At 43.3% G+C, this 12,583-nt stretch overlaps 1 protein-coding gene across 1 annotated transcript; it reads left to right on the top strand.

The window, feature by feature from the left end:
- The first annotated feature begins 6,389 nt into the window (after positions 1-6,389).
- Positions 6,390-12,333, top strand: prdm13 (PR domain containing 13). Its single transcript, XM_053881317.1, has 4 exons — positions 6,390-6,630; positions 7,684-7,815; positions 7,897-8,017; positions 10,470-12,333. The coding sequence occupies exons 1-4, from the start codon at positions 6,463-6,465 to the stop codon at positions 11,918-11,920; spliced, it is 1,872 nt and encodes a 623-aa protein (XP_053737292.1). The 5' UTR covers positions 6,390-6,462; the 3' UTR covers positions 11,921-12,333.
- Positions 12,334-12,583: the final 250 nt, after the last annotated feature.

Below are 12,583 nucleotides of genomic sequence, written 5' to 3'. Positions count from 1 at the left end.
TTCCTGTCCTCATTCCATCCAGATCCACACCTTTTCTTACTTCAGCTGATCGGGAGCGATTGGATCCGGCCAGGAGATGCCAAACACGCTCAGCTTCCTGCATAGACCCTGCAAGCAAACACATGCAACACACTGCTCGTCTGCATCAGCATGGCTGTAAAAAAAAAAAAAAAGACTAGCTTCTCATTAGAAATGAAATGTGACATAGAATAGATCTGTGTTGTACAAAAGCTTCCAGAACTGCAATGGCTATTTCTTTCACTTTGTGTAGATCATTACCAGGTAGTAAACTCACAATTAGGTTTCTAACTGCACACATCCTTATGAGCAGCACAGCTATGTGAATTATAGCTGGACAACCTTGTTAGACATAATCAATATTAATGCTAGACATCACTTCCACAAGCTCATTGTACCCAAACAAGCAGAAGACAATTAGTTTGAGGTCAGGACTGTCAGTGGGCGCAGTAATGAGGAGCTGCGAGACATCCATGTCATCTACTTCTGTCGCTGTGTCGGATCAGACAGCTCCATATACATCGACATATATACACTAAGAGAGAGAAAACACTCATCCATATGATGGCACGGAAGCTATCATCAGTTTAATGAGCTGATATTCTAGTGTACGTGCATATGTGTGCACACTGAACATGACACTATATTAGAAGTGTGTGGCAGCCTGTGCATCTGTGATCCTCACATTAAAACAATTAAAGTGACTGCAAATGTATGAGTTTCTGTGTGAATGATGGGGTCTTTGTCTGCTTAGAGATATCACTATTGTAAAATAGTGATGCATGTATTCATCCATGAAGATTGTTTGCATGTGTATTAATTTAATTTTTTTTTATCTTACCTGCTGACCCAATCCATCTTAGCCCCCGGGCTTCACATGAAATAGGATCAAAGGCAAAAATGAAAATAAGCGGCCAGTGGCTAGTTCAGCATCTCCTCCCCATTAAAATATACTATTTACAATATATACAAGGAAGTAAATCAAACACATATGGTTCATATTTGTTTAACTGTTTACAAAATTGTAAATAGTAAAACAATGATAACAATTCTTATTTGAAGCACTTTTTCAGATTCTTCTGTTTTCCATAATAAGCATGTCAGTCAGGTCTGCTTTGGTCATACGGTGGCATGTTTGGAGACATGCTCTTTGCCTTTGGATTTTTAACTCACACTTTCAGTTGTTGCAACTCCCTTTAAAGCAAAGTGGGTCACGAACCTTTATCCCGGTCGAAAAATGCAGTTTCTCCTGCCGAACATTGGGAGAGGTTGTTGTATTCACCGTCAGGGGCAAAAGTTGTGACTTTGTAGGAGTCCTGGGACTTTCGTTCACTTTGTGCCTATGCTTTGGGTGGCTAAAGCCCAATTAGGGAGGGGCGACACGCTGCATACATTTGCCTAGAAATGAACTCGTCCATTAAAAGTGCCGCTAAATGTGCTGGACAGCAAAGAGAATCGGCCTGACTGACACCTCCTTTCTGAGGCGCTCGACTGAGAAAAGGTATGAATTTATAAGATGCACCGAAACATATCAATTCCCGCAAAGTCACACGCTTTTATCCCTGTTCCTTCAAGCGAGATAAAGAGAGTTTCAGTCAGAGAGATGTGACTGAAAAAGCCGCGGCAGAAACTTTGAATTCCGAAACGGTGCAGCCCTCCAGAGCCAGAAAAAAAAAGAATTGATTCTGAATAGAGCCACGCATGAGTGGGTTTGAATCCAAGGCTGTTTATATGGGTCCCCTCTAATGCGATTTTGAATATTAGTCTGGGTTAAAATCCCAATCATGTCACCTGGTGGGAGTCCCATACAAGCATCATTACTATTCAAACGCACCACTAATGTCCCACCCGCACCAGGCTGCTGGTCCAGACTTGTTGGTGCAACATCCTTTCAGACCATGCGGTCAAAACCACCTTATGAGGCCTTAACCTGAAAAAGACAACAAGCGAAGATCAAGCCTTTGGGAAACCATGTCTTCCAAGGGATCAGCACCATGAGAAAGCCACGTTCCCTGAGCTACGTCCAGAATAGGAAGAAGAGATTTGCGTTCCGCAGTGTTTTTACAGACAGAAGCAAAGACAGTATCATATTGTTAAGAGTCTTATTCTTTGGTTGAGCCATAAATAAATAGACCGGCGCAAATTTGGGGCTAAAGACCATGTTTTGTGTGGGTCAGCACGGAGAGAAGACCAAGACCCAGGCTTTGAGACAAAGATGGTGCCAGGTAAATAATTCTAATATCCCATCAAGGGTTGCCTCTGGAATATATCCTTTGCCATATCCATGAACCACTTTGGTTGTCTTCATTTTCTCCTCTTTCCTGGTACCTCCAGCTCCAACATCGCAAAATTTGAGGGACATAGACTTTGGATTGTTTGTTGCTATCACAGGCTATGAAAATAAAGACCAATTCAAGCCCCACTACCAAGAACTATACCCAAAGACTGGATGAGACTTCATGAATAGGACAATACTACAACAGTCTTCGAGAATGGTCTCAATTGTAAGAGTTTGCGTAGTTGTCTTGACTCACCCAACACCCAAACTTCTCTCCATTTTTGTGTCTGTCTCAAACACATTTTCAATAATCTGATGGACATCATGGTGTTATTTGCGTCCAGAGACTCACACCTCCTCTTTGGGGTGGACACAGTGATACCATGGAGGTACCTTCTGATGCACTCAAGAGCTTGCCCACAGAGTTGCCTGCCAGTAGACCATTGCACTTCTTCATGGATCACACACACATCACTTATTAAAGGCATAGCACCCCCAGTTGGGTAGAAAATATGGAGCATTGCTCTGAGAGCACCAAAGGGTGAGGTGTGAATGGACACAAGATTGTGAAATGGACATTGGGCCTCATATTTTTTAAAACATGAGGATCTTTAAAGAAGCCTCAGCCAAGAATAGACTTGGACCTTTAGTTTTGAAAGAGTCACATGCGGTAACCAAAATGTTTAACAAGAAAAAAAAACAGAAAATTCAGCAAGCCTTTAAGGACAAAAGAGTATGTGCAAGTGTAGGTATTATAGTCTTTAAAGTGTCACTATGTATCTATATAATGTTCAAAACATTTGAGTCATGAAATGCAGCCATATGAGAGATACGTCAGAGCGGAACACCCACTGTTGAAAATGGGACCTGTCCCACAAGACTAATGAGCGTGGATTTTTGGCTCTGTGGTGAACGAAAAGGGGCTTTAAGGTTTCCAGCAGTTTGAGGTTCCAAAAAAAAACAAAAAACGAAAAAAAAAAAAAAAACCCACAACAACTCTGTTGATTTCACTCGACCAAAGTGTGACTGATGAGCTTACATGAGGAGAAATAACTCATCTGGTCAGAGTCTCTTCTTTAAAACGTGGGAATCGTGAAGAAACCGGCCACATTGCTAAGTGGGACAATGATTGTGCTTCTCTTCAAAAGAGCCAGGCAAAGTTTTATGGGTCAACATAAAAAATGTGTTTTCTTGTGAGCTCTGAGGGGTCTTCAATGGTCGGCCATAGAAACCAATCCAGGAGAGGTGGTGGTGAACCTTTGGCACTGCTCAAGTAGAGTCAGGCAGCCTGAATAGATTCCCTGGTGGGGCATTGCTCTCACTATTTACCGCCTTGCTTTGCAGACAGGTTGTTCCTCTATATTCATGGCTCATTAATGGCCAACCAGTTCAATCAGAGCCCTGCAGTTTAGACTCTTAGAGTCCCCCCTTAGATCCTGGCAAGAGGCGAGCAGATGACCATAAAAAAGCCTCTCTCCTCTCAAAACTGCGATTCTCTCCAGCTCGTAATTTAGCTGGATTACAGAGACTTCATCTCGGAGAAACGCAACAGAGGAATGCTGTTGATTCATTCCCAGAATAAAGATCCAACCATGTAATTAATGTGTTTTATTCTGCTCAAAAAGGAGGAGGCACAATAACGCCGGTCAGGCCTTTTAGTTTCATTAAATTCTCACACCTCTTTAGATGTGACACCAGAGACGTCAAAAGACTTTTCTGGTCTCCGTTCGCGCACAGAGGAGCGACTTTCAGAGCAGCTCCGCAAGTCTTTCTCTGCCTCCTTCACGGGAATAATGAATTTGAGTGTGGAGGATTGCGGCTCTTTGCAGCGGCACATCAGGATGGATGGGAACCAGCCGCAAATGGAGGAGCGTTAATAAATAACCGCCGCACAGCCAGGCGCAAAAACCGCGTCTATTCATGAGATTGTTCGCGTGTCCTTCAAACTGTGCGCAGATTACTGGCTGCATGACCGCAGATTATTTCTCTATATATCACCAAGTATTATCCCTCTACGCGATTCACACATTATTTTGTTTAACAGCAGCAAAGAGAAGGAGGGCAATGACGGAAAAATATTTTTGTGCCGTAGTAATGTCCACTTTTATTTAGTTTTAGTTCCATTTAGTATTCATTTAGCGTTTAATAAAAAACGCACTAAAATTAATAAATTTTATAGCAATTATTTTTCTTTTCTTTTTTTTTTTTTACCTAAAAGTGTTATATTATATTCACGAACATTATGATTGCATAAGCCTCGATATGCACAGTCGAATGGGCACACACAGGGACACGCGCGCACGCGAAACCAATTATACTTTTACACACACATACACACTCAGGCACACACGTACACACAAGGATGGTGACACGTCAGTAACAATTATTGGTGGAGTGTCTTGCTCAAGGACAGAAGTCCTGGATCTACGTTTCTTTTTTTTAGATCGCCCACTAATTCGATTTTAAATTCGACATTTTCAAGCTTTGTTGTGTAGAGATAAAAGCCTTTTTTCCAGAATACAATGAAAAGGAGCTAAAAGAAAACTAGTGCAAATTATTAATATTATTTTAATTGGAAAGTGCATCCCACCACTGCCGGTTTCGTACATTAACAATATAAACAATATATATTTTTGACATTCACACTTATGACAGAAAATAAAACGGAAAATTGTTATGTTTGATTTAAAACATTTTTCTAATTATTGGAAATAAAATGGTAATATGACAACTTGTATATTTTTTAAAGCAATGCGCCCATAAAAAAAACATTGCACCGTAGGAATTCGTGATCACACATCAACAACGAGGGAACATTAAGTATTGTACTTCATTTTTTTTTTTTTTTAATAATAAAAAGCTGTATTTGACTGGCTCAGTATGAGTCTCTCACGCCTGGACAGGTGGAAATAAGTTAAATTCATTAAGTTAAACGTAAATTCTCCTTCTAGCATAATGTTTATTAATTAATTATAAATTAATAATTTTTTGACAAAAAAGTAAAACAATTCTGTTTAAAAAATATAATAAAATCTTTTTTTAATTGTATATTTCCATTTTCATATTTTTTTAAGTGAAAAAAGCACGATTCGATGGTTTCTTTCACATCATATCTGGACATTGGCAAATGTGGTTCTTGCTCATTATTAAACTGGACGGTAATTTCGTAAAGGGGGAGGCCCAAAATATAGGAGAAAAAAAAAAAACACTTCTTCTTCATCGCTATAGTTGCATTACTTTTTGCGATTTAATGTCCTAAAACAGTTTGTAGTTCGACGTTGCATTCGTGTTTGCACTGCGTTTCACTCTTATAAATGTGAATCTTAAGGAGAAAGGCACCAGTGATGATGATGGTTTTGGTTCCTCCGGTTGCTGGTTCTTCTCTTGGTACCTGCCTGATCTCCAGCCGGCACACGCCGAGAGTCAATAGAAGTTAACAAGTCCTCTAAACGTCCCAGCTCCTTTTGTCCATCCAAATACACAAAGGAGGGGAAGAATGGATGTCTTTTGAAGTTTATAAACCCCTGGAAGAATGGCAGCCAAGTAGATTTAAAGTAGCCCCTGATTTCCAAAACGGTGGGTGAAAGGGAATAATGGGCCGGGATGAGGATTTATGGAGAAATTATACAGTGGATTTGTCAGTGAAAATATCGGAACTGTCTGCGGGACAAAGCCACATGCTGAGGATTAATGGTCGCTCTGGACCTTTGATTCTGGACCCTCTTTTCTCTGCTCTTGACAAATTGGATTTTGGGGATGGGAAGGTCGCTCGGCCCTTTTGTGTCTCTTGACCGTTTTTCGGAGCGATTCATTATGCGGCCGGGGTGAAGGGAAAGTCTCCATGTGAGCAGTGGGCTTCTCTGCTTCTGCTCACAGCTGCAACTCTCTCACACTCACTCAAACACACACACACACACACACACACATCAGAAGCACCTTACAGCAGCATCACCTCCCCGTCTGTATCCTCAGAGGTCGAGGGGTAGAGGGGAGGAGGGGGGTGGAGAAGGAGGAGGGAAGGAGGGCACTTTCCTGCTCCATCAGTAGAAAAGCCGCGGAGCAAAGCGCATCCGAGTTACTTGGAGGGCGGATATCGGCCGGTCCTCATCCTCCACTTCATCCTCCTCAACCTCCGCCACCTCCCGCTCCGTCTCCATCCAGCCTTCATGGTTCTGATCTCACCCCACGCCATGCAACCCACTCGGGCGCCCACTACGGTCAGTGTGTTTGCGGACTGCTGCATCCCACCCGGGCTCCGAATTGGACCGGTACCAGGTGTCTTTAAACTGGGAAAGTACGTGACAGACCGCAAGGAGCCGGGACCCAAGAAGAAGGTGAGTTTTCATCTTTTGTATTAATCTCCAAAATCTGCTTTTGTCGCTGTCTTTTCATATTTAATTATTTTATGCACAAGTTAATAAATATTTTTGGAGTCTGTCAAACTATTTTAGGGCCCTTTTCCTCCGTCAGAATAATTGGGCACCACTAAGGGCCAGCTTGTCAGCCAGCGCTTCTACTTAACAGGGCCTAATGGGGGTCTGCTGGGTGGGCTTCACGTTTCTCTGGCTGGCGGGCCTGTTAGCACCACGGACCGTTTAATCCTAATCTAATCTGCCCACGGAAAGATGCCACTGAGGCCTCGTTTGCTGCCTGTCTGCAGGAAAACATCACCGAAGTGATAGAATATTGTAATAAATGGGTTGTTTTAATGAGTGATGTAACCGTCTGTCAATAAATTAATGGGATGCATCGTTGTAATGTTCTTTGAAAAACAGATGCCGCCCTTTTAAGTGTTGTAGTTGCCGCTACACCACTGAATCAACGGTGTATTTTTGCTTAAAATTTAAATGATATTTGCCTTAATGCATCGTTATAAAATGTTCCGGTTCTTTCCAGTGAAGAGGTCCAATTAAATGATCTATGGCCCGTTACTGGGTATTTAATTTAAAATGTCACGCGCGCGTATTGAGGCCAATGTTTAATGGCGTAATTAAACGTCATTATTCTGACGGAATATGTGATTTTTTTCCCCCCGACGCGCACAGCGGCTGAAGCGCAGCCACTTATTGTTGCGGCTGTCAGCGAGAGTGTGATTGATGCGTCTAAATTTGTGGCCCGGGGGCTGCCCGGGATCATCAGGTGCAATCTCCGTGTCAAATGTCGCGCTCGGATCTTTAATGTTCGTCAACAGTTTAGAGACGCTCTGACACTCCTCACATTCGTTTCCCATATCAACTCAATTAGGCCCGCGCGTCTTCTCTTTAGTCGATTAGCAGCCGAGCGGATAACGACGCGTTACGCCCTGAAGTGAGGAAACGGAACCGAACTGGAAGCAGGGGAAAATCACACAGCACATCCACAAGTCTGAATTAAACATTATTTTATAGGTTCGACTGGTTCGTGGCGAGTTCGTGGACGAGTCGGGCTGTCCGGTACCAGATTGGATCGGACTGATCCGAGCAGCCAGAAGCAGCCAAGAACAAAATCTCGAGGCAGTGTCAGACCTACCTGGTGGCCAGGTGAGTGCTCACCCAAAAGTCGACCTTTTTTTTCTCGATCGTCCTCCAATGATCGCTCTGACTGTAAAACCGACATTGCAGATCTTCTACCGGGTCCTGAGAGAAATCCCAGCTGGAGAAGAGCTCTGCGTCTGGTACTCCAACGCTCTGGCCCAGTGGTACGACATCCCCACCACAGCGACCCCCACACACGACGAGAAAGGTAATTTTTTTTCTCCCCCTCAAGTATGATCAAAAACAACCTGAGTGAGGAAATCGTTGGGATTAAACGACTCCCGTTAACTTTGGGCATGCCCTCAGCTTCACTCGCTGTCATCCACTTAAACAGCTGCCAATATCGCTGATGCGTCTCTTCTCACTGAGGGATAGAAATCAATCACGTGTTCATATTCTATTTTGGGGTTGGCTTTAAGAATAACGCCCAATTTACAACGGCAAATAACAGATAAATGTACCTTTAAAACGGAATGGGATGATCGCAGGCGACGTTTTTTAATCAACGAATAAATACTTTGTGCTTGTGTGTTACGGCGAGTGAATGCAATACAATTATTAATTTACATTTCTGCTTGTCATGAAGAGTTAAAGTTTCTTTTTGGCAGAGGAATTCAATCGAGTGTTTATCGAGATCAGTGGGGAAAATGAAAAGAAATGATAGCAAAATTCAATTTAACGAAGTGTAGGCTTTATTTACGTAGATGTAAAAATAGTTGAAATGACCATCAGGCCACACCTGAGCCAGGTTTTCAAGTACTGTTGCAAGATAATGATATTGATTTACTTTTCATAATTTAGATTTCGTTGACTGGATTAGATTCTTGACACACACAAAAAAGTAAAATGAAACGTGAGCCACACGATTGAAAGACAATATAATAACAGATCATAAAATACTGATTGATCATTACAAGGTGAAACGCATTCAACTGAGCGATGCAATAAAAGTTGCCAGGTGAGTAACTATTCCGGCATATTTGAGCTTGTTCTGAAGGCACTGATCATCAACCAGAGTGAATTATTGAACAGAAATACGTGACGAGTCAGAGACAGTTCGGATTAACGCTCTCAGAACAATGCCAAAGGCAAAAATGTCAATTTAAAAGTAGTAAACAAAGTTTGCGCGGAAGCAGTTTGATTTAATGGAGTCAAGATTTTGGTATTTGTTTGGTCCAGTGATGGGCGCTTGGGGGATTATATTTAATCTTTCTAATCTATCCACAACACCAGTTAAATCTGCGATAATCCGTTTCACAGATTAATAAAAAAACAGCAACAACGGCTTAGACTTCGGAGGAATTCTTCTTAATAATGAATCATCCGGGATTATTTTCCCCCGACTGAAGCGACTCTAATCGGATTGAAGGAGGAGATCTTTAGGAGAGACGAACGCCTCGGTGTAATTGAATGAGAGGGTTAACAAATGTCCGCGCGTCATTAAAAATTCATGTATTCAAAAGCTAATAAATAGTAAAGCAAGTGTTTCACGGTGAATTAGGGGAGTAAGTTCAGGTATTGTGGCCTGATGAATGAGAACTTTTATGTGGGCTGTATATTGGCCCGCTTCTCCGGCCCGTGTGGACGCTCCTGGACATTCGCTGCGTCAACAGATGGACCCGCGTCTTTTGTCTGCGTGGACTTGCGATTTCAAGCCCCAGCTGCCGTCACTTCCACGGTACCGAGCCGACAGTGGGGAAAGTCGCGCAGTGAATGGGCCACGCCAGATTGGACTGGGCGTTTGCTCTTTTGACGCAGATGAGAAACAATGGGATGGACGAGGATTACACAGTCATTACATCTAGATTAACCCCCTGAGTGCTCGACTGGGAGTCATCGAGAGATGACATTTGGCTCCACATTATGGCTCAGCTCCTCAATTCCGGCCTCGACTCTCAGCCTTTATCATTCTCATAGTCTATAGAATAACGAGCAAATGTACAGTTTTATCAAGGAAAAACGAGAACATGCGAATATAACGTGTACATTTAATTTTATTTTGTGTATTTCGTTGACTTTATTGAATGTAATGTATGCAGATGAATTCTTAAATAATTAGAAGATATGAAAATCAACGTTTGCCCAGACTTTTAAACTTCCGACATTGTGCGCTAAGTTGAGTAGATGAAGTATGCATACAGTATATTTTGAAATTCTGAAATAATAATCCAGATCTTCAGCGAAATTTGCTTAAATGCATTTCTTTTTTTGTCTTTGCTGCAGATAATCGCTTTAAACGCGAAGAAATAAAAATAATAATAATGAGGAGATCATGCTCAAATTAAAAATATTACTCATTTGTAATATTGCAGGTGAAACGCACCCGTCCACAACAGGCGAATGAACGAGTAACGGAAAACCTTTTAAGCAGACAGATATCAATAAAAAACGAATCGGAAAACTGAGCGGCTAAAATTAACGCATGTAATTTCTCATGTTTCCTCGATTAAACAGGGGAAACTTTCGGGCTCATAATTTGGCAGTAGGTCAAATCTCAATTAATACTAACGTTCGTATGGTAAATAGTTGTTCATCAGCTCTAAGCGACCAGTCGTTCTGTTAAATTATGCTGGATAGAATTCCACGCAGGGGTTAAATTCTTCAGCTAAAGTGTAATGATGCGCGTCCAGCATTGAATTAACCTGGCGTTTGCTCCTCAGGTGATGAGCGCTACATCTGTTGGTACTGCTGGAGGATCTTCAAATACCCCAACACCCTGAAAGCGCACGTGCATTTTCACTGCGCGCTCAGTAACGGGCGCGGATTCGTCAGCGGCGAGCAAGCCAGAGGAACGGAGACCTTCAGCAGGTCCCCGAAGTCCGGAGACATCCCCAACACCTCCACGTCTCCCAGAACCGGACACTCGTCGGTGTCGGATTCGGGCAGGAGGGTCATTGGACTTGGGAAGAAGATCAGCTCCGAGGAGCAGGAGCGAGCTCTGGACATGAGCGTCGCCTCAGCCAGGAACCAGGGTCATCTGCTGGGCCTCGGAGCGGCCTCTTCGGTGCTCAGCTCCATGGGCTTCCACCCGGGCGTCCGCTCCGCCTTCAAGCCCACCGGGGTCTCCAAACTCCCGAGCGCAGACTCATCCAGAGAGGACGCCGCCAAAATGGGGGGTTTGGGTTTCAGCAAACTGATCGGACACATGAAGCCGATCCGGGAGAGTCTAAACGGAGGAGCGGGGGCTCCACCCAAGTGCGCACCGGGAGTCATGGACCCATCTGCTCCAATAGTTCCGTGCTCCAACGCCATCCGAAGTTTCCCTCTGCTGCCTCACATGGAGGAGACCTCTGCTTTCAAACACGTAGAAAGTCGGGTTCACTCCGGGCTGTCCCCCTCCCGGTACCCCCAGATCCCCCCCGGACTGAACTTTGACCGCTTCTCCCTTCCACACTTGGACGGCGTCAAAACCTACGGGGGAGACTGCAACATCCCCTTGATGCCCTTCACTGTGTACAATGGTGAGCTGCTCTACAGCGCCCCCTACTATCCCCTCAAGTTCCACTTCAGTAATCTTCTCAAGTACCCAGAGTCCATGAGCTACTTTGGATCTCCGTCCCTAAACCAAGACCTGGGCTCCATCACCAACATTGACCGGGAGATCGCCATGCACACGCAACAGCTGTCCGAAATCGCAGCAGAGAAGAACCGAGCCAGGATGGACTCCCTCCCTGCAGGCAGCACGAGCAGCCCCGGGGCGGGAAAACCCAAAAAGGGCCACTTGTGTCTCTATTGCGGCAAGTTATACTCAAGGAAATACGGCCTGAAAATCCACATGAGGACTCACACCGGCTACAAGCCGCTCAAGTGTAAGGTCTGTTTCCGGCCATTCGGTGATCCCAGTAACCTGAACAAGCACATCCGGCTGCACGCGGAGGGGAACACGCCTTACAGGTGCGACTTCTGTGGAAAGGTTCTGGTTCGACGGAGGGATCTGGAGCGGCACGTCAAGTCCAGACATCCCGGGCAGAGCGTGAAGAAGCTGGAGGAGAAGCCGGACCTGTTCGAGGAGCAGAAGAGCGACAACGACAGCGACGTGGACGTCTGCTTCACGGACGAGCAGAGCGACCAAGAGTCCGCCAAAAACACGGACTGCGACGCGCATATTTAACTCCTCTTAATATTAATTCTATTAACATGTTTATTACTGATCACTGAGGGATTTGTTTCAATCCGAGTGTTGTTGATTCAAACAAAATACATGCAATTAAATTATTGAAAAATATCGACTCATCATTGACAAAACTCTTAGTTGCACTTTAAAAATAAAACAAAAACCAACAACAACATGCGAACAATATGGGAATAAATATTGCCATACTTACTGTAACGTGACGTCACGACAGACCTGCTGTACTCACGATATATTTGCACTTTCCCGCCAGGTTTATTTAAGGAATCACTTCTAGAGAGAAGCTGTATTGACTGTGTACAAAATGTAAATGTTATTTCACATTTCAGTAGAGAATCGATGTTTGTTTATCGGTCAAATTGTTTTGAAAACAATATTTGACTGCTGTCCAATGAGTGTTTTTTTAAATAAACTGAAAATTTTAAATATTAATTCTTTGTCGTGTGATTTTTTTTAAATATGTAGAACGCAAATAGGTGGACGCTATACTAAATTTGTATCTTAATAGCTCCGGCCACCACAACTGCTGCAGTAATCCAAAAGAACATTTGTGATTTAATAGTTACGATGAACCCAATTTAATTTCATTCACCAAAAATATGAGAATACATTTTTTTAAATGAAAAAAATATATATCACAAA

Source organism: Synchiropus splendidus, chromosome 12 (assembly GCF_027744825.2).
Source record: "Synchiropus splendidus isolate RoL2022-P1 chromosome 12, RoL_Sspl_1.0, whole genome shotgun sequence".
NCBI classification, from domain to species: domain Eukaryota; kingdom Metazoa; phylum Chordata; class Actinopteri; order Syngnathiformes; family Callionymidae; genus Synchiropus; species Synchiropus splendidus.
Note: the sequence above shows the minus strand (reverse complement) of the source record. Positions and strands in the feature narration are given on the sequence as shown.

What these genes read in the sequence shown, in the direction of transcription:
- prdm13 (XM_053881317.1), top strand. Translation starts at nt 6,463, where the DNA reads ATGGTTCTGATCTCACCCCACGCCATGCAACCCACTCGGGCGCCCACT. An exon ending in CAGACCTACCTGGTGGCCAG is followed by an intron (nt 7,816 to 7,896) that starts GTGAGTGCTCAC and finishes CCGACATTGCAG; the next exon opens with ATCTTCTACCGGGTCCTGAG. An exon ending in CCCCACACACGACGAGAAAG is followed by an intron (nt 8,018 to 10,469) that starts GTAATTTTTTTT and finishes TTTGCTCCTCAG; the next exon opens with GTGATGAGCGCTACATCTGT.